This window comes from Budorcas taxicolor, chromosome 12 (assembly GCF_023091745.1).
Source record: "Budorcas taxicolor isolate Tak-1 chromosome 12, Takin1.1, whole genome shotgun sequence".
Lineage (NCBI taxonomy): Eukaryota > Metazoa > Chordata > Mammalia > Artiodactyla > Bovidae > Budorcas > Budorcas taxicolor.
The window spans coordinates 11,927,284-11,949,583 of record NC_068921.1 but is presented as its reverse complement, the minus strand read 5'-3'; the positions used below and the strand labels follow the sequence as shown (position 1 = coordinate 11,949,583).

Below are 22,300 nucleotides of genomic sequence, written 5' to 3'. Positions count from 1 at the left end.
CTCCAGGTGATCTCCTTGATTCAGGGGTGGACTCACATCTCCTAGGTCTCCTGCATTGGCAGGCGGGCTCTTCACCACGAGGGCCACCTGGGAAGCCCAGATAGATGATAACAGATAAGGAAACAAAGAACTATTTGTTTGGAACAAAAAAGTGTGATAAGGAACTGATAAGGAACAGAAAAGTATGGGATCTTCTGACTGGTTTCTCAGTGCTTGGACATGGAGGAAACACTCAGAGGGTGGGAAGTGGTTCTCCTTCCATTGAGCATCAGAGCTGCAGTGAGCCATCCTTACCGACAAGAGTATCAGTAATGTCTGGGCTTCCCAGGTGACTCAGTGGTAAGAGAAACTGCCTGTCAATGCAGGAGCCACAGGAGTTATGGGCTGGATCCCTGGGTCAGGATGATCCCCTGGAGGAAGAAATGACAACCTACCCCAGTATTCTTGCCTGGAAAATCCCACAGTCCATTGGGTCGCGAAGAGTCAGACACGACTGAGCACAGACACATGTCAATAGTGTGCATACGTCAATCCCAATCTGCCAGTTCATCCCCTCCCCAACTTCCCCTTTTGGTATCCCTACGTTTGTTCTCTGCGTCCCTGTCTCTATTTCTGCTCCGTAAATAAGATCACCTATGCCAGTCTTTTCAGATTCCACATATATGCATTAATATATGGTACTTGTGAGGGTCTCTTCAGTTGCCACAACACTGTAAAGAATTTCCTCATTTTTTTAATCTGTGAAACTACAGAAATATTGAGAAGGTAGCATAGCTACATTTGACTTTCTAAACATTGTTACTGAAATATACTTGATTTACTGACAAATCCGGGTGAAATTACAAAAAGACACTGAGATACAATAAAGGTCTTTCAGGGCTTGAAGCTTCATCGTGTTTTATGCTATTTGATTTTAACAGGAAGTACTTCAACGGTTTTGATTTTGTGCATTTTCTTTTATACCCCTCACATTGACTACATCTAGTTCCTGCAGATATTTTTTTAAGATGATAGAAAGTCCTAAGAAGCTAAAAGGATTAAAATCTTCACAACAGAAGGAGAAACTCCTTACGATTTCACAAGATGAGCTCTCTGAGGAAAAGTGGTCCTTCGCTGGGTGTCTGGAGGGATGGGGAGGGAAGTCAGGAGGCGGAGGGCTTCAGGCCCTGTGCCTGCGGATTCCTCACTGTGGCCCTGCTCTTCACAGCTGCGGTCGCCGCACAGCGCACTCCCTCCAGTTTCCTCATTCCTCAGACCGGAAACCGAGGTCCGGAGACGTTCCGGGCTTGGCCCGGAGGCGGAAGGCTACACTAGCCCCGGACGCTTCTCTCTGTTTTCCCTATTTTGTTTTGTTCTTAAGCTTTTCCCCTTTGTTTCCAAATTTGTTTATTTTGAAAAAGGTTTAATCTACAAGAAAGTTGAACTATAAGATGACCACCCATGTGCCTTTGCTTAGATTCACCAAGTGATCCCTTTCTCCCTCATCTCTTTATGTTCCTCTCTGAATATATACTCTTTTTATCCTCTCTGATGCATTGGAAAGTAAGTCCTAACTGTCATACTTCTTTATCTCTAAATTCTTTACTATACTTCTGCTAAGAGTCAAGACATTCCCTAATATGATCTCAGTACCATTATTACTTCTAAGAAAATCATCAATAATGTCGTCATACTTATAATATCCAACCCATGTCTTTATTTCTGCTTTGTAAACAAGACCGTCTATACCAGTGTTTTCAGATCCCACATGTATGGGTTAATATATCACACTTGTTTTTCACTCTCTGACTTCACTCTAGATGACAGTCTCTAGGTCCATGCTCATCTACAAATGACCCGTTCCGTTCCTTTTTGTGGCTGAGTAATATTCTGTTGTAAACACAGAGGTAGAGGACAGATGCATGGATACCGAGGAGGGAAGGGGGGTGAGTTGGAAGATCGGGATTAATATATCCACCATTGACACTGTGTATCAAGTAGAGACTAACGGGAGCCTACCGGATGGCACAGGGAGCTCTACCAAGTGTTCCTTGGTGGCCTAGAGAAGGAATCCCCAGCAGAGGGGACACACGTAAACGTGGGGCTGACCCGCTTTGCTCTGCAGCAGGGATTAGCACAGTGTTGTAAAGTAACTAAACCCCAGTGTATTTTTAAATTATCCAGTCCCCGTTCACTTTCCCCAACCATCCCAATGGTTGCCCTCCTGGGCTATGGAATATAAACCATCCCAAGAGTTACTAACCATCTTTCTCAATCTGGGATCCAGTCGCAGTCCCCACCTTATTTTTTGTTCCACCTCTTTTAACCTGTGCCACTGCCCTTCCTGCCACTGTCATTTTACTTTTCATGATGGCCACCCTCTAGAGACTCCAGGTCATCTGTCTTGTAGAATGCTGTGGATCTGTCCGGCTACTTTATCTTGGTGTCATGTACCTTTTCCCAATAGCCTCTATGTCTCCAGAACTCCTGACAGGCTTTCCCCCCACAGCAGGTGCACCGGAGACATACTGTGTAATCTTCCCACCACCTGTGCCAACGTAACCAAGATTCTGAGTAGCCGCAGGCTGCCCGGGCTCTGCTGGGGCTCACCAGGCCTTCTTTGAAGAAGGCAAGCAGCTGGTGGGATGGAGCCTGTGTGCATTCTGCAAGACCTTTTTCCGTGTATTATGAAATATGTGGAGATGCAAGTAATGGGAGCACATGGTACATGTGTAAAAGGCACAAAGAAGTCAGCGTGAAGATTGAGCCTTTGCTCCCTTCTCTCAGCTCCCAGCTACCCTCCCTGCCAGTGGCCACTGTGGGCAGATTTTTTTTTTTTTTTGGTACCTTCTCAGAGACATCTGATACATATACATCAAGTGACAGAGTCCCGTTCACTCAGTTCTGTATCTTTTTGCGGGGAGAAGAAGAGCCTCTTGATGAAAGTGAAAGAGCCCCTTGATGAAAAACTAAAGAGCCTCTTGATGAAAGTGAAAGAGGAGAGTGAAAAAGTTGGCTTAAAACTCAACATTCAGAAAACTAAGATCATGGCATCTGATCCTATCACTTAATGGCAAATAGTTTGGGAAACAATGGAAACAGTGACAGACTTTATTTTCTTGGGCTCCAAAGTCACTGCAGATGGTGACTGCAGCCATGAAATTAAAAGACGCTTGCTTCTTGGAAGAGAAGCTATGACCACCCTAGACAGCATATTAAAAAGCAGAGACATTACTTTGCCAACAAAGGTCCATCTAATCAAGGCTATGATTTTTCCAGTAGTCATATATGGATGTGAGAGTTGGACCATAAAGAAAGCCGAGTGCCGAAGAACTGATGCTTTTGAACTGTGGTGTTGGAGAAGACTCTTGAGGGTCCCTTGGACTGCAAGAAGATCCAACCAGTCCATCCTAAAGGAAATCAGTCCTGAATATTCATTGGAAGGACTGATACTGAAGCTGAAACTCCAGTACTTTGGCCACCTGATGTGAAGAGCTGACTCATTGGAAAAGACCCTGATGCTGGGAAAGATTGCAGGCAGGAGGAGAAGGGGACGACAGAGGATGAGATGGTTGGATGGCATCACTGACTCGATGGACATGAGTTTGAGCAAGCTTTGGGAGTTGGTGATGGCTGGGGAAGCTTGACATGCTGCAATCCATGGGGTCACAAAGAGTCAGACACGACTGAGCAACTGAACTGAACTGAGAAGACCATTTTTAAAGTTTTTATTGAATTTGTTACAATGTTGGTTGTTTTATGTTTTGGTTTTTCAGCCAGGAGGCATGTGGGATTTTAGCTCCCCAGCCAGGGATTGAACCTGCACCCCCTGCATTGGAAGGTGTAGTCTTAACCATTGGACCGCCAGGCGAGTCCATGTTCTGTGTCTTTATATTGTATGATCATATCCAACTCATTTAATCTGTCTGTACTTTGATGTTCTCATCTCTGAAGGAAACATAAGGACTAGGAATAAGTAATGAAAGTGTGTCACTTAACAAATATAAAATGAGGCATGAGCAAATGACAGTTTTAGGAGTTCCTAGTGAAAATTATATTTCCCATAGCCCAGGATGGCATGGCATGTGCTGTCATATGTTAGGAATTCAGCAGTATATGCTGAGCCTCGCCGCTCCCCAGTTCCAGAAAGTTCTTCATGTTGTCTTCCTGCAGTTATACCTCCGTTGTAAGCTCTCGAGTCTGTTTGCTTTAAAAACTTCAGAAGCCACTGGCCTGGCTCAGGGATCTGGACTCTTCCCACAGCCTCTCTCTTGGCGTCTACTGTGTGTTTTCTTTGTCTTCGGCTCAGCTCCTGGGCTCTGGGTCATTAGAGTCCAAATCTAAGATGAAGCTGGGCCCAAACAATAAAGAATCTGCCTGCAGTGCAGCAGACCCAGGTTCGATCCCTGGGTTGAAAGATCCCCTGGAGGAGGAGCTGGCAACCCACTCCAGGATTCTTGCCTGGAGAGTCCCATGGACAGAGGAACCTGGTAGGCTACAGTCCATGGGGTCTTGACGAGTCAGACACGACTGAGTGACTAGCACTTTCGCTTTCCACTTTTATTGCAGCTTAGCAAAACCCATGAGTAAGAATTACTGAGAAGGAAAGGACCTTTGAGCAAGGATATCTGAAAAGAAAAAGTAATTAAGTGGCAGAACATGTTTCAGAAGCATCTGGAATGTTTTAAGTTTCTCATAATTGTTCTATGCACTGAGTTCAGTTATTCTGAGGAACCACTGAAGTAGGCTTAAGATAGGAGCAACATTGTTTGCTAATAATCAGCATGCTGCTACTAAGTCACTTCAGTCATGTCTGACTTGGTGCGACCCGGTAGACATCAGCCCACCAGGCTCCCCGCACCTGGGATTCTCCAGGCAAGAACACTGGAGTGGGTTGCCATTTCCTTCTCCAATGCATGAAAGAGAATAGTGAAAGTGAAGTCGCTCAGTCGTGTCCGACTCTTAGCGACCCCATGGACTGAAGCCTACCAGGCTCCTCCATCCATGGGATTTTCCAGGCAAGAGTACTAGAGTGGGGGGCCATTGCCTTCTCTGAATAATCAGCATAAAGTCTTCTAATCTTAAAACCAGCAGAATTTGTAATAGTCATGTAGCACTTAAACACTGGCCTGAAAAGTAGGGAGCCATTTCATTTAAGTCAGGAAGCATTTTTTCCTTTTCCTTCATTCCAGTTTGTTCCTCATGATTTCTCCAAACCCTGGGAATGTTTTCACTATAACCTTAAAGCAGATCACCTTTGCAAAAGCTCTTAATGCCTAATTTAATTTTTTTTTTCCTTCAAAATATTCAGTAACACCAGAAGTTAGGTATTTCTCTACTGAGCACTCAAATAGTGACACCAGAAAATAGGCTGAATTATTGAGAAGTTGAACTTGGGAAAAAACCCCTCAAACGTAGTGTTTCCGTGGAGACATATAAATCACTTCTAAGACCGTGGTTTCATCTTTCTTCTTTTGGCTGCGCCGCACAGCTCGTGGGATCTTAGTTCCCCAACCAGAGATTGAACTCAGGCCACAGCAGTGAAAGCGCCAAGTCCTAATCACTAGACCACCAGGGAGTCTCCCTAACAGAGTAAAAGGAGCCCCTGAAGGATGTCGGAGGGTGAAGGTGTGTGGACGGCACGTTTTACCCCTTCCCCCTTCATCCCCAGCTCCACCAAACTAATTCCACTTGTATTGATATTGCATGACGTTTCACAGTCTGGGCTTTGTGCAATATTTCATTTGGAGAAAGAATTCCACTGCTTAAAAAAATTTTAGAGCTAGAAAACCACTATTGTAGGGCCAACACTGGATCATTATTTCTTACAGATTCTGGAGGCATTCTTTTCGGGAAAAGCTTTGTCCATCCTCACCTAGACTTAGATGACTCACTCCCTTGACAGAAAAAAACAGGCACAGGTGTCCCTGTAACTAAGTGAAGCAGACTTTCTCATTCCATTTCTTGGGTGGGCCCCCAGAATTCTCTTAGGGTCTTTGCAGCAGAGAGGATCTTGGACATTTTTTTCACCAGCCTCTGTTTTAAGATGAGAAAATAAAAATCTACATCCCAAAGTCACACAGCTAAACTGTAAATAGCCAGGATGTCTGACTCCCACTTCATGGCCTTTTCTTCACTCACATTTTATTCCTTGTCCTTACAGCCGTATTATTTCTGCCCAATCGGTATACTTAGAAAGCTGTAATTTAGGAGCAAATATACCATTTACATAAAGTACTCTTATCTTCTCCTCCATCACCCAAAGGAGGTGTAGTAGACATACTTTTCTCAAAGATATCTTGGTCAGAAAGATGTGGAAAGGTGTGACTCAAACCAGCACCTGCTGGGAAAATTCCTTCTATCAAAAACTTAGTTCAGCATCTATCACTCTCCTTTTTCTAATATCTCAGGCATGTTTCACACATTTAGAAAGAGAAATCAATCATCAGCTCAAACTTTGGTTAAATTTCTTTTTTTTTTTTTTTTTTGCTGTACCATGCAGCTGGCAGGATCTTAGCTCCTCAACCAGAGACTGAACCCAGGCCCATGGCAGTGGGAGCTCTGAGTCCCAACCACTGGAGCACCAGAGAATTCCCACATAGGCTTTTTTTCTTCTTATTTATTTATTTTTTTGTCCACACCACATAGCTCATGGAATTTTAGTTCCGTGACCAGGGATCAAGCCCTGGCAGTGGAGGTAGAGTCCCAACCACTGGGCCACCAGGGAATTTCCTGAGTACATTCTTCCTCTGCTTGGAAGTAAAAGTGAAGAAGGGTGTACAGACTTCTCTAAGTCCATCCAGAGTTAAACAAGAATTCAGAATTGACTCAATCATACATGTGAAAGTTCAGAATTCCTAGGTAAAGACTGGGACAGGCTAGAGGGGCGGGGCAGTAGTTAGGAACGGTTGTTTCTCTTCAGTAAAAGCATTGGACTTAGAGCACCTGGATTCAGATTCCACCTCCATCACCACTAGATTTCTGACCTTAAGAAAGTCTGTTAATCTCTCTGAGCATCGATTTTTTTTAATTTGGGAAATTATATTAAGAACACCAATCACAAAGGTGTGGAGAAAATCAGAATGAAATCAGATAGACAGAAGCACTTTGTAAACCATAACGTTGACATTATGCTCATTAAATGTATTGTCCTAGCCTTTCAGTGACCCTCTGAGATTAGGTGAAACAGAGATCATCCCTACTAGTCAGAGAGGCTCAGCGGTTTACAAGCACACAGGGTTAGAGGTCATCTCAGCCAGCATTATCTATAACGTGGAAATAAGATTTGGAGGGGTGAAGTAACTCACCTAAGGTCACAAAGCTTGTTAAAGCTGGCGCTAAGTCTAGAGTCTTTGACCCCCAGAACATCCTTCTCTTTACACTGACTTCCCTATGAAGAAAGCTTGGCGGTAACTGACACTGTAGATTATTGTCTGCACCCTAGAGTTCTGTTGGCACATCTCTTGACCTTTTTAATTGTATTTATTGTCTCATCCTTGGCTGGTTGGCTGTCAGCAGTCCTACCTGAGAATGGTGTATTTGTACGTCCAGAAGGAGATTGGAATTTCACACATTATCAGACTTCCAACATAGCCTCAGATGATTGTCTCTTGCTACTTTAAATATAGAGATATGTGCTTAGTCACTTAGTCGTGTCCGACTCTTTGTGACCCTGTGGACTGTAGCCCGCCAGGCTCCTCTGTGCATAGGGATTCTCCAGCAAGAATACTAGAGTGGGTTGCCATGCCCTCCTCCAGGGGATCTTCCCAACCCAGGGATTGAACCCAGATCTCCCACGTTGCAGGCAGATTCTTCACAACCTGAGCCACCAGGGAAGCCCAACAGGTATAATAAAGCACAGTTCCTCCTAAAGGTAGCAAATGATTATCCTTCCCAACAGAATTTAAACACAAACCGTATTCATTAAAATGCTAATAGCTCTTTGTTGGAAATAAAGCTTTTCTTTGCCATCTGAATATTATATTATAAATCATCCTTCTAATCTGATGATAAATTTTTGTGTCTTGGACCGAAACTCAGCATTTGTTTTCATTTTTTTCCTGCTTTTCTCTGAACAAATGAGATTTGCAAAAGAAAATATAGCAAAAGGGTATTTAAACAAGTTTCTGAAGCAAAAAAAGTATTAAAATCAGTCCTCTCTAGTTGAGACTTTTCTTTGCTGCTGTGGTTTAATGTTTATGTTGGATGTTAAATGCAGGACTCCACAGAGATTTCAGGGAGGCTCTGAAAAGTGGAGAAATCATGATCACAAAAATTTTGAGCTACGTAGAAAAAGTTGTGGTCTAAATGTTAGGCAGAAAAAAAGAAAGAAAATAAATGTTAGACGGTTGACAGCAACAATGAGGCTCTTGTTTAAAGAGTTCTATGAGTCCTGCTGGGTAAGTGGCAGAATCAGGCATTAGAAACAGAAATGGATGAGTCTGTATACTTTTTCCTTTCACCCAGATGATTTTGAGGATTAGCAAATTACTCTCTATAAAGTGTGTTGGGATCCTTGGAGAGCAGATCCCAGATAATTACGACATAGAAGGATGGTTTTTCATGGAAGCTTAACATGATCCCCAGTAACGCCAGCGAATGCTTCACATTTGGATGTACTTTGAATTCCTCTTAAGCATTTTATTTACTTTGGACGCAGAAGAATCCCCAAGCCCGTTTGGAAGATGAGAACCAGAGCCTGCAAACTATTTTAAAAGCCTCATCCTGTCCTTTAGGTGTGTCTTCTCAGCCTTTGTAATACTAACTAGACACAAAGGCAGATCTTTCGGCAAACTGCACTTTCCTTGCTGCAAATAAAGGGAGGAAGGGAGGAGGGAGGAAGGTGTGCAACTCACCTGTCTATCTCATTTACCCGAAAAAGTATAGAATGCTTTTTTTTCTCCTGGGCAGATAATTAAGTGATCGTTTGATCAAATGATAGACTGTTTTGAGACTAAAATGTTTGTGGAGGTTCAGTCAGTCAGTATCTGTTTTTGATAAGGAACATCCAGCAATTCATTTGACTACTATTTGGGGTTTTTTTGTTTGTTTTTTTTTAGTTTTTTAAATTTTTTTCTTTGTTTTTCTTTTGGCTGCACTAGGTCTTCGTTGCTGTGCAGGCTTTTCCCTAGCTGCGAAGAGTAGGGACTGCGCTCTAGCTGCAGTCCCAGGACTTCTCGTTATGACGGCTTCCCTTGCTGTGAGCGCAGGCTCCGGGGCGTCCGGGCCACAGTAGCTGCGGCTCGTGGGGTCAGTAGTTGTGGCTCGCAGGGTCAGTAGTTGTGGCTCGCGGGGCCAGTAGCTGCGGCTCGCGGGGTCAGTAGTTGTGACTTGGAGTCTCTGGAGCACAGACTCAGTAGATGTGACACAGGGCTTAATTGCTCCAGGGCACGTGGGATCTTCCCAGACCTGGGACCCAACCTGTGTCCCCCTGCGTTGGCAGGCGGATTCTTCACCCCTGAGTCACCAGAAAAGCCTGACTACTATTTGTTTAATAATTAACTAGCAACTTTTTCCCTTGCAGTGACCAGTTGTGTCAACCCTGTAAGCAGACCACATGGTCAAATACTTATTTGTATAGTATCACCCATGGTCATCTGGTCGGTAAGATATTTAACCATCAGTTAAAAGGAGAAGAAAATGTCAAATATGTATTTATAGCCCTCTTATGGCTACAGTCCATGGGGTCGCAAAGAGTTGGACACGACTGAGTGTGGCCTTTGCCTTGTCTGAGCCAAATAAGGGAAACTCACTTCTGCTTCTAGGAACTGGTCTTACCCCGTCATGTGTAAGATTCCCGTTTTAACAGATTACTTCACAGCCCCATGATGAGAGCAGTTTGCCTGGCCCCTTCTCAGTGGTGGTTTAGTCGCTCAGCTGTGTCTGACTCTTGTGATCCGATGGACTGTAGCCGGTCAGACTCCTCTGTCCATGGGATGTTCCAGGCAAGGGTACTGCCGTCGTTGCCATTGTTCTCCGTTCAGAACAGTTCCTGCCGTGACCATGGTCAGTCAGTCTGGACGGGGCCTGGCGCTTGCGTCCGTGGAGGAATTGTGCAGGTTTGCTCCACATCTAGGCCCGTCCTCACGCTGAGCCCTTGGTGACCGTGGTCAGGCATCTGCTGAAGCCAGCATGCCATCGTCCAGGGCTGTGCTGCCTTTAGGTTTTAAATTTTGCTACCTTTTCATGACAATGACAGCAAACTAGACACAGATTTTTTTTTTCATATATGGAATTTGTTATATCCCTGGAAAGCGTTTCTTACCAAGCTTTTTTAGTGGATTGGCAAATTTCCCCCAATATTCTTTCATACCATCCTTTGCATTTTTAATAAAACACTCTAAAACCAGGCACAGACTAGTGTCCCGCCCTGGCCCTCCTCTGAGCATGCCCTTCCATTGAGGGAAGAGTCCCTGGGGCCGGTGGAGCAAGCCCACTTAGATTCTGTGTCTGGCACCTGCTTCCAGGTCCTGGGATCCCCAGCTGTCCTGCTCGGGTGACCCCAAGTCTGTTTCTTGGGCGTCTTTCTTAGGTCCGCCTTCCTGGGCTGACTGGCCAATGGTCTGCACAGCCAGCACTGTGCGGACACAAAGGTGTGATGGCGTGTGTCCACACACGCGCCTGTCCCCTCGAGCTGGGGACAGAGCCAGCAACAGAGAGAGGGGCATGGGCTGCAAGCTAGGGGCCAGTCCTGCCCACACCACCATGTTCTAGCACGGAGCTTCGAGAATCCAAGTGTTCGGAATTTGACCCTGGCTTTCCAGGTCATTATAACGTCTATTTATCAAAGTAGAGGAAGAACATATTTTATTTAGCAATTTGCAGGCTGATTTATGGGCTTCCCTGGGGGTTCAGACGGTAAAGAATCTACCTGTAATACAGGAGACCATGATTTATAGCTTTTAAATAGACATCCTATATGGGCCTTCATTTGTCCGCTTATCCCTTCGATTGTATGCTTGTCTCTGTCCACTCTTATCCTCTCTGCCTTGCTTTTAGGCTCAGGAAAAACGTGTCCTTCCCCTCTCTCCAGACTTGGCCCTCTGACTGTGACCCTGATCTCCCCCCACCGCCTCCGCTCTTGTTGGTGCTCAGTAGCTCCATCAAGTCTGACTCTGCGACCGCATGAACTGCAGCACGCCAGACTTCTTTGTCCTTCACTATGCTTAAACTCACAGCCATCAAGTCGGTGATGCCATCCAACCATCTCATCCTCTGTCACCCCCTTCTCCTCCTGCCCTCAGTCTTTCCCAGCATCAGGGTCTTTTCCAGTGAGTCGTCTCCTGTCTTTATAGGCAGTGAGGTGCCTATGAAATGCGGGCACCTCTCCCCAGACACCTGTCTAGATGCTGTTCTGTTTCTATCTCATACCACAAACCTTTTACTGAAATTGTGCCCCCGAAGGCCTCCAGTGAGTCCCTGCCCAGAGGTCATTAGTCACCCTGCTCCTGGATGGCCGTGGTGAATGTCACTCAGCACTGTTCCACAGCCGCTTCTGAGCCATGCACGCTGATTTCCAGGGCCATCCCGGGTACTCTGCATCCGCCACTTCTCGTTCGCATCTTCTTCACTCCTCCCTGGGTCCTTCTTCCACCTCAACGAGGAGGATGCCCCCCAAGACTTGGTTGGGTTCCTCTGCTCTTCTCTTTCTGTGTATTCACCCTTGACAGTCACACTGACCCCTCCTGAGGGTGACAGCCACATCGCAGATGACAAGAAATAGGTTTCTTCTCTGACATCTCCCCAAATGCACAGTTCCAGCAGGTCTAGAATAGAACTTATCTTCCCCTGTAACCTGACTGCCTTCTGACTCCTTATTTTTGCATAAAAATTATTTCAACAGAAAATGTTCTACTTTTCATTCTAAATACCATGATTTCAGTTATGTTATGGGTTGTTTTTGTCAGCTAGCTTGGGTTAACCACCATGTATCACATGAGTGCTGGGAGGAAAAAAATGCATTCCAGCTTCTGCAGAACTTATTTGTGAAAGAATGTAGCGCACATGGGAAAGCAAAGCTTCTTTAATTTCCAAACTTGATTGCAACTCCTTCAAAGCATTTCAACAATAAACGCAGCAGGGCTACTCATAGATAATAAAATGTGTTAAGATGAATAAGATACAGGCTTGCCCTCAAAAAACTCACCGGATATAAAAGAATAGACATGAAAAGAAATCACTGCATTCCCCTCAACACCTTAGGACTTCCCTCAGTGCAGGAGACCCGGGTTTGATCCCTGGGTCGGAAAGATCCCCTGGAGAAGGAAATGACAAACCGCTCCAGAATTCTTGCGTGGAGAATCTCATGGACAGAGGAGCCTGGTGGGCTACAGTCCAAGGGGTCACAAAGAGTCAGACATGACTTGAGCTACTAACACTTTCAATACCTTAAGCAGTGTTTTGCATGTGGTAGGTGTTCAAAAGACAGCTGTTGACTGATGGTGAATAGATAGTAGTGATTCTTAAGTATTTTGACCCTTAGCATTCCAGTATCTTTCCAACCCAGGGATTGAATCTGGGTCTCCTGCATTGCAGGCTTTACCAGCTGAGCCACCAGGGAAGCCCATAGCACTCCAAGTAATCCCTAAAATATTTTGCCCCAGACTCACACCCAGAATTTTCTTTTCAGATCCCCCAGTTGCTCAAATGCCCTGAGGTCTATTCCAATCTTTATGTCAGTATCACAAAAAATTCTTAGAGGAAAACGAGAGGAGAAAGGGAATTCAGGGGCAAACCCCGCAATTGGAGAGAACCACCTTGTTCCAATTATAGTTGCCTCAAATCCCAAACTTCTTCCCAAGTTCTGTAGAAATGCAATACCCTGTCTCAATTCCAGCCTTTTCTCAGCAGACAGGACTTTCTCTTGTGCATTGTGAGAGAGCGAATTTAAAAGGTATTTGCTTAACTGAATAATCTCTGTCATGCACTATTAAATAGAAAAGCAGATTATAAAATCACATGGTCAGTGTTACCCATTAGTTAAAAATCATGTTGATGCTGACGTGTGTGTGTGAACTTATATAAGAAACCATTAACAGAAGTTGCCTTTCAATAATGGGATCATGGATAATTTTTACTTCTTTGTTGTTGTTATCTTTCCGTTGCTAAGTCGTATCCAACTCTTTGCAACCCCGTGATTGCAGCAAGCCAGGCTCCTCTGTCCTCCACCAGCTCCCAGAGCTTGCTCAAACTCCTGTCCGTCAGTCAGTGATGCCATCCAGCCATCGCATCCTCTGCCACCACTTTCTTCTTTCGCCTGCCATCTTTCCCAGCACTGAGGTCTTTTCCAGTGAGTCGGCTCTTCACATCAGATGGCCAGAGGATTGGAGCTTCACCTTCAGCCCTTCCAATGAATATTCAGGGTTGATTTCCTTTAGGATGGACTGGTTTGATTTTGCTGTCCAAGGACTCTCAAGAGTCTTCTCCAACACCACGGTTTGAAAGCTTCACTTCTTCAGTGCCCAGTCTTCTTTAGGGAGGGTCCAGCTCTCACATGTGTACATGACTACTGGAAAAACCATAGCTTTGCCTATAAGGACCTTTTGTCAACAAAGTGATGTCTTTGCTTTTTAATACACTGTCTGGGTTTGTCATAGCTTTTCTTCCAAGGAGCAGGCATCTTTGAATTTCATGGCTGCAGTTACTATCCACAGTGATTTTGGAGCCCAGGAAAATAAAGTCTGTCACTGCTTCCACTTTTGCCCACTTTTCCCCCTTCTATTTGCCATGAAGTGATGGGACCAGGTGCCATTATCTTAGTTTTTTGAATGTTGAATTTTAAGTCAGCTTTTTCTCTCTCCTCTCTCACCCTCATTGAGAGGCTCTTTAGTTCCTCTTTACTTTCTGTTTTGTGCTTTTCTATAACTTCTACAGTGAATATATTCACTTTTGTGTTCAGGAAAAAAAAAGTATGTGTATTAGTTTTCTACTGCCGTGTAACAAATTACCATAGACTTAGCTTCTTGCACCCCACTCCAGTACTCTTGCCTGGAAAGTCCCATGGACGGAGGAGCCTGGTAGGCTGCAGTCCATGGGGTTGCTAAGAGTCGGACACAACTGAGCGACTTCACTTTCACTTTTCACCTTCATGCATTGGAGAAGGAAATGGCAACCCACTCCAGTGTTCTTGCCTGGAGGATCCCAGGGACGGGGAGCCCGGTGGGCTGCTGTCTATGGGGTCGCACAGAGTCGGACACGACTGAAGCAACTTAGCAGCAGCAGCAGTAGCTTCTTAAAGCAATACCTGTTAAAGTCACAGTTCTGTAGTTGAGAACTCCAGGCAGGCTCACTTGAGTTCTCCGCTTAGAGTCTTACAAGGCTGAAATCAGGATGTCAGCCAGCCTGGGCTCTTACTCGAAGGCTCTGGTGAAGAATCTGCTTTCAAGCCCATTCAGACTGGCAGAATTTGGTTCCTTGAGGTTGTAGAACTGAGGTCCCTGTTTCAGTGCTGGCTCTTAGGCAGGGTCATTCCTAGATGTGATTCTTGGGGTCCTGCTCTGTGGTGCCCACCATCTAAACCACAGATAACTCCCACATATCAAATTTCCCCACACTCAAATCTATCTTTCCCTTCCACCATCAGCAAGAAAAAAATCTCTCAACTTTTTAAGGGCTCATGTGATTAAATTAGGCCCATCCAGATAATCTTTGTTTTGATCAACTCAGATCCAGATGATTAGTAACCTTAATTACATCTGCAGAATCCCTTTGGCCTCCTTACATAATATAATCCTGAGGTCCTGCCCACATCTACGGGGAGAAGACTGTATAGGTTGTATATACCAAAGGCGCCAGGAATCTTGGAGGCCACCTTAGAATTCTGCTTAATGACAGTGTGGGGTGTGTGTGTACATATGTGTATGTTTTGTGAAGCTCTCCCCCTGAAAGTTAAGAACAGAATTCTTGATAGCCCCTGAAGCCCTCCTCATACTCTCTCCCTGCGTCTGGAGAGCAGAGATCACGTGAGAATGGACCGGAAGGGAAGGAGCATGGACTTTTTTTGCCTTTGTTGGTAAACACCCATGGACTTATGTTTGGCAATTCTGGGCAATAACAAAACAAAGTTGGACGCTTTATAGGTCCAGTGACCATTTTTTAGTGGACAGAGGATTCTAAATCTGATTCTCTTGCCTGTAGTATGACATCGCTGGACACTCTGGAGATGGATACAACATTGGTCTAGTTCCAATTAACAAAGTCCCCAAGGACAACAAGCAAAGACTAGAAATTCTCAAGGTAAATGCATTCAATTACCTCTATATTATGAAACCTTCCACCTGGTCGCTGAAAAGATTCACTGAAGAAGCAGCAGTTAACTGGAAGCAAAAAGACTCTGTTTCACAGAAATTTAAGCATTAATATGAGAAGGCACTTATACCAAAATTCCTGATCTATACCATACAAAATCTAAACTTTGTTCCCTATGTATTTTGAGGGGACTCAGGTTAGTGTCAGGATCTACAGTCTATATTCTATAGAGTTCTTCTGAGCCCCTACATATTTCAGAAGGAAAAGAAGGACTCCTTCTAGAGTACTCTCTAACCCCAATTTTATGTATTTCTTAGTATTTTTCTAACAATAAATTCAGTTTCACATACTTAGATCTACAGTAGAAACACACTCATCAGGTTTATCAGAGTAAATTTCCTCCATTCCTACTAAGAACAGTGCTTAATATTAGAACTTTGTTTATTGGAAATCCAAACCATTCCTTATTTTTCTCCTGTGTTTTCTCCATTCTCCCATGTGACACCAAGCTTCATGTTTTCTTACGTTTCCTGACATTTTTGTAAGGCTTTTTGGATTTTTGTTTGCTTGTTTTTATTGGCTGTGCTGGGTCTTCACTGCGGCCTGAGGACTCAGTAGTAGTTGCGTGTCCCCTCCTTAGCCCCCAGCATGTGGGATCACAGTTCCTCAACCAGGGATGGCACCAACGTCCCCTGCACTGGAAGGCAGACTCTTAACCCCTGGACCACCAGGGAAGTCCCTACATATTCTCACTTTAAATGGCAGCTTGAGTCTTAAAACTCAGTGTCGACTGGGATCGTGTTGGAACATTTCCTGTTTTTAACAAAACTCTTGACCACATCCAGGTATCACTGTGTACTGTGGTCAGTCTAAGGTGCAAATTACATAGAACTCGCTCAGAGTATTTGTGCTTTCTCACTGTCAACAAAAAAATCGTGTTGTTGTTTTTTTTTTCTTTAAAGAAAGCTTCTCATTAGTGGCTTTTGTGCCATGTCTCTTACCCCCAGACGATGCATGCCCACGCTCAGTTCTGCATGAGTGGGGACCACACCTTAGAGGGGACAGAACATGCCATCAAGGAAATCGTCAAAGAAGAAGCTGATGAGTACTTTGTCATCGTCTTAAGTGATGCCAACCTGTCTCGCTATGGAATACACCCTGCCAAGTTTGCCCAGATCCTGACAAGCAACCCTCAAGTAAATGCTTTTGCCATCTTTATTGGATCTTTAGGCGATCAAGCAGCCAGGTAAGTGCCACCTTAGGGTACAGCAGAGGGCAGGGATAGAGAGGTTTGAGTAGCTGACACGTGCTGTTTCACGGGCTTCCCGTTGTCAGGGCTAGTGAGGGGCGTGGGGGAGAAACAGAAGCCAGAGTGGCTGCCCTCAAGCAGCTGACAACCAGCTGAGGGGATGGGATCTTCTACCTTATATTTAGATGAGCAGCAATATTTTCAGTTATTTATTTTTCAGCTTATATTGAACCAACAATAAAATAAATAGCAAATTGATTTGTCTACCAATAAAATTAAGCAGTATTTTATACACTTTGCCTTTTACATCAAGGTGTCAAGCTCAGTTCATGCTCAAATCATATTCAAAGTAACAGGCGTCTACTATTTTCGTAGCATCAGAGATTAGGGATGTGCGTCTACATTGTATTTAGACATACTAGACATGTGTGCGTTCGTGCTGAGTCACTTCAATTATGTCTGACTCTGCGATCCTATGGACTGTAGCCCACCAGGCTCCTCTGTCCATGGGATTCTCCAGGCAAGAATACTGGACTGGGTAGCCCTTTCCTTCTCCAGGAAATCTTCCCGACCCAGGGGTCAAACCCGCATCTCCTGTGGCTCCTACGCAGCAGGTAGATTCCCTACCACTGAGCCACCAGGGAAGCCCAACATACACACACATACATGTAAATCAGATCTAATATGTGTGTCACAGTTCAGTTCAGTTCAGTCACTCAGTCATGTCTGACTTTGCGACCCCATGAATCGCAGCACGCCAGGCCTCCCTGTCCATCACCAACTCCCGGAGTTCACTCAGACTCACATCCATCAAGTCGGTGATGCCATCCAGCCATCTCATCCTCTGTCTTCCCCTTCTCCTCCTGCCCCCAATCCCTCCCAGCATCAGAGTCTTTTCCAATGAGTCAACTCTTCGCATGAGGTGGCCAATACTGGAGCTTCAGCTTTAGCATCATTCCTTCCAAAGAAATCCCAGGGCTGATCTCCTTCAGATGGACTGGCTGGATCTCCTTGCAGTCCAAGGGACTTTCAAGAGTCTTCTCCAACACCACAGTTCAAAAGCATCAGTTCTTCAGCGCTCAGCTTTCTTCACAGTTCAACTCTTCCATCCATACATGACCACAGGAAAAACCATAGCCTTGACTAGACAGACCTTTGTTGGCAAAGTAATGTCTCTGCTTTTGAATATGCTATCTAGGTTGGTCATAACTTTCCTTCCAAGGAGTAAGTGTCTTTTAATTTCATGGCTGCAATCACTATCCACAGTGATTTTGGAGCCCAAAAAAATAAAGTCTGACACTATATCCACTGTTTCCCCATCTATTTCCCATGCAGTGATGGGACCAGATGCCATGATCTTCGTTTTCTGAATGTTGAGCTTTAGGCCAACTTTTTCACTCTCCTCTTTGACTTTCATCAAGTCTACATATCTATAAACTGGGGAAGGAAATGGCACCCCACTCCAGTACTCTTGCCTGAAAAATTCCATGGACAGAAGAGCCTGGCAGGCTACAGTCCATGGGGTCACAAAGACTCGGACACAACTGAGCAACTTGACCACAGCACACACACACACACACACACACATATATATATATATATATATATATATATATATATATATATATATATGCTACTGCTCCTAAGTCACTTCAGTAGTATCCGACTCTGTGCGACCCCATAGACAACAGCCTACCAGGCTCCACCGTCCATGGGATTTTCCAGGCAAGAGTACTGGAGTGAGGTGCCATTGCCTTCTCTGATGTATATATATATATAAACATAGACTGATAATCTTCCTTCTTATATTTCTCCTTCATGTATGTCTGTATCTATAGTAGGATGCTACACTAAATGTGCTGAATATTCAGTAGAGAGACTCATGGTCAGATAATAAATGCTATCATGGATCATCTGAAAGGAGCGATTGGGAAACATTTTCGTTTCTTAAACACACTAACATTTTTCTTTCTGAATTACAGACAGAAATGGTTTTTCTCTACTTATTACTTGTAAGGAGCAAAAAACACAATTGAAAGTATATTTCCTCAAAAAGAGCAAATAAAATCCTGCCTACATCACAAGAACCCACATACCCTTCTGGTTCTCCACCTCTTTCACCTGTTTCACCCTATGGTACAGGGTCCTGGGAAGTGAAAGTTGCTCAGTCGTGTCCAACTCTTTGCAACCGCATGGACTGTATAGTCCATGGAATTCTCCGGGCCAGAATACTGGAGCGGGTAGCCTTTCCCTTCTGCAGGGGATCTTCCCAACCCAGGGATCGAACCCAGGTCTCCCGCATTGCAGGCAGATTCTTTACCAGCTGAGCCCCAAGGGAAGCCCAGGAATACTGGAGTGGGTATCCTATCCCTTCTCCAGCAGATCTCCCAACCCAGGAACTGAAGCATTGCGGGCAGATTCTTCACCAGCTGAGCCCCAAGGGAAGCCCGCAGAGTCCTGGACAGACTAGGAAATGTTTTAGGGTCCAAAGTTCTGACAGATTTTTCTCTTCCCTTTAATTTGCTGCAGGATTGCAGGGTACGGCTAAGAACAGACTTAATACCACATAACTACAGTCGCTTTATTACAAATGACTTCACATCTTTCTCAGTTGTGCGTGTTAGCCTCTTTGAGAACTTCCATGTCCTCAAATGCAGACCATGCCTTTTCCGCTTAGACTGTCTTCAGGACCAGCCCAGGCTGAATCCAGACGGCAAGCTCAACAAATACTGTTTGAGCTGAAATAGCTATTTTGTCTTTCTAGTGAACAGATCCTGTTTGAACACTTAAGAAAGCACAATAATACCCTTGTGGTTTCCTGGGGAAATGATCCAACATCCACTGGCAGAAGATACATTGTAGAATTAGCTGGTCTACCAGGCATGCCAAATGCATGATACTGCACAGGAGAGTGGACTTTTATTAAATGTCATTCCAAAACCAAACTCTGCTGGCACAGTGAAAGGAGGCGTTCTTTGGGATAGAACTGTGTCTTGTACTTTCATTGCCTCCAAAAATGGCCCTTTGTTCCGAATGATAACTTGGCATTTAAAAAAATTATCATAAGCCCATATAACCTCAGTGTCATCAAAGCAGGCATTGCATAAGTCAGATTATATTTCACATTGTATGATGTGGGGCAGAAAAGAGAAAGGGAGAGAGAGGAGAGAGAGAACACAAGAGGAAGAAAGAACCACTTGAGGTCTGGCTGGGCAACTTTTCTTGAAGCCTGGTTTTCTAAGGCAGAAAAGGCAGTTAGTAGGACAGTGTGAGGCCAACACGTTCTCTGAATCTAGGTGAGCTAGTCCCAGATTGATCCCGAGGGCTCCGTTCTGCCAAGGGAATATAAAATACCAGGAAACGACCGTCATAAAAGAGAGAGCATTTTTTTCCTTGCAAATTCCCCAATTTTCTCACTGAAAAGACCTTTCTTTCGGTTCAGTGCTTCCAGCGAGCCTCTCTCTGTAGCTCTTTGTTGCCTAGCAACAGCCAGTTCCACTGCAAGCAAGGGCAAGATATTAAAAAGTGAGAGGTTCCCTTCCTAAGAAACCATTCGGATGCTGAGGTCTGCAGAGGCCGGAGGTGGAAGGGGCGCCCTGGTTTGCGATGGTAATTTTCTTTCCCCATCCATCCTGACAGGCTTCAGAGAACTCTACCAGCGGGCCGGTCTTTCGTTGCCATGGACACCAAGGACATCCCTCAGATTTTACAACAGATTTTCACCTCCACCATGCTGTCTAGTGTTTAAGAAGTGCCCTTATCACCCTGATGACCCTGGGATTTGAAATAAGATACAAAGAAAGAGTATCCTGAAGAAAAGAAGAGGTCTATCCAGTGTCTGCGTGCAATGACCAGATAATTCTGCCATTCCTGAGCCTTCCTGCACTTGCTAAGTAATCAGAATTCAGAGAAGCAGCCAGAGTGAGGCCCGTGCGCCACTGATGTGTGATCGCTAGAGGAAGCGAGTTGACCTGCATTATGTGAAAGGCCAGGGTTAAAGGAAGGTGGTTTGAGAATGGTGGAGCATGGTCTGTTTCCAAAATCCTGAGGGATGAAGGGGACCTTGCTGTTGCCTTAATGCATCATCACTTGGTCACTTAGGATAAAAAAAAGTGACCACGGTAAACGAAGCCTTTGATGCCACATTCTGACACTGGAATGCAGCTCTATGCAAACCCACCGAATCCGCTCCTGTTCAGTAATTATTTTTATTTTTTCCCTCCACTCTGTATTGCCCAACAAACAATGATTTGATAGTATTCAACCCACTCAAAAGTCCTTTCAGCAGCGGTATTCTATAAAAGGTTGGGTTTTCTCAATAATTTCATTGTCTTAGCCAAAACCAAAAGGAATCGAAAGATCCTTAGAGTGCTTCCTCTTCCATGTGACTTTTAAAAGGGTTTTCAAAGAATAAAGAACAAATGCTGCTGGGATCAGGAGGATGAAGGATGCCTTGCCTTGAGTTTCCTGTCTCTTCTCTTTCAGGGCTTCTCAGAGTTTCACAGTCCTCCATTTTAGTGTCCAAAATGTAGTAGCTCCAAATGCTTTTTTTTTTTTTTTACATAAAGTGAAAACAAGGCACTATGTTTAAGCTTAATGGTAACTGGAGATTTCTTTAACTATTTAAACAACAGCCTCGTTCCTTTTTTTAAAAATTCATTTCTGATTGGAGGATAATTGTTTACAATGTTATGTTGGTTCCAGCCGTACAACAGTGTGAAGGAGCATTAAGAATCATATATCCCCTCCCTCGTGAGCCTCCCACCCCCACCCGACCCCTCTAGGCCACCACCGAGCTCCAGGCTGGGCTCCGTGTCATACAGCACATTCCCACTTGCTGTTGTTCACTCACTCGGTCGTGTCTGACTCTTTGCGACCCCGTGGTCGCAGCGCGCCGGCTTCCCTGTCCTTCGCCGTCTCGCAGAGCTTGCCCAGACTCGTGCCCGTCGAGTCAGTGATGCGTCCGAACCCCACTAGCTGCCAGTGGCCGTGTGTTTCTGCCACTGCCTCTCTCGGCCCGCCCCCCCCTCTCCCGCACTGAGTCCACGAGTGTGTTCTCTATTCCTGCCCTGAGAATCGGTTTATCGGTACTATTTTTCTAGATTCCATATACATGTGTTAATACGTGGTATTTGTTTTTCTCCTTCTGATTTACTTCACTCTGTGTAACAGGCTCAAGGTTCATCCATCTCAGCTCAACTGACTCAAATTTGTTTCTTTTTATAAGCCTCATTCTTTTTTATTTCCCCAAAATGTACCTCATTCTCACCCTCTCTTGGGCTGACCTTTACTTATCAATAGGCTCGATGTCCAGTGTTTTTTTTTTTTTTAATCAAATGTTCCAGCAGAAGTCAGCCTCTTTTCGACCATGTAATAAAAGTTTCTCTTCATCACTAATGGCAAAGTCCAAAATGCTGGGAGCACCAATATGTGTGTGCTTTCTTACGACAAGCTGAAAAGACTAGTCTTGTTATTAATGTTATCTACATGGTGGGAACTGTACAGTTCATTTCATTTTAATTAATTACAGCAAAGAAATGATGACCCTTATTTGTTTCACCACTCCATCTCCCTACCAAAGAAATAAAAGCAATCAGCTTTTCCGTGCAATATTGCCCAGCCAGTTTGCATGGCTTGTCTTGTTTCTCGAGACAGACGCCTGCTTTGTATTGAATTATCCAATGATGCAAACGATTTCAATCCAATAAGTATCCTGCATTAATAACAGGAATAATGATAAGAATGGCAGCTAGCATTTACTGATCACTGTGTACCACGTATGCTAAGCGATTTCATACATTACTCCATTCAGTTATCCCAACAATG

General features: G+C 44.5%; 1 protein-coding gene across 1 annotated transcript in view; it reads left to right on the top strand.

Moving 5' to 3' along the window:
• VWA8 (von Willebrand factor A domain containing 8) overlaps nucleotides 1–21,219 on the top strand; it is a 373,132-nt gene extending 351,913 nt beyond the window's left edge. The window contains exons 43-45 of the mRNA XM_052649893.1: nucleotides 15,115–15,213; nucleotides 16,233–16,471; nucleotides 20,114–21,219. Coding sequence (XP_052505853.1) covers nucleotides 15,115–15,213; nucleotides 16,233–16,471; nucleotides 20,114–20,222 — 447 coding nt within the window. The 3' untranslated portion in view covers nucleotides 20,223–21,219. The remainder of the gene's footprint in view (nucleotides 1–15,114; nucleotides 15,214–16,232; nucleotides 16,472–20,113) is intronic.
• Nucleotides 21,220–22,300: the final 1,081 nt, after the last annotated feature.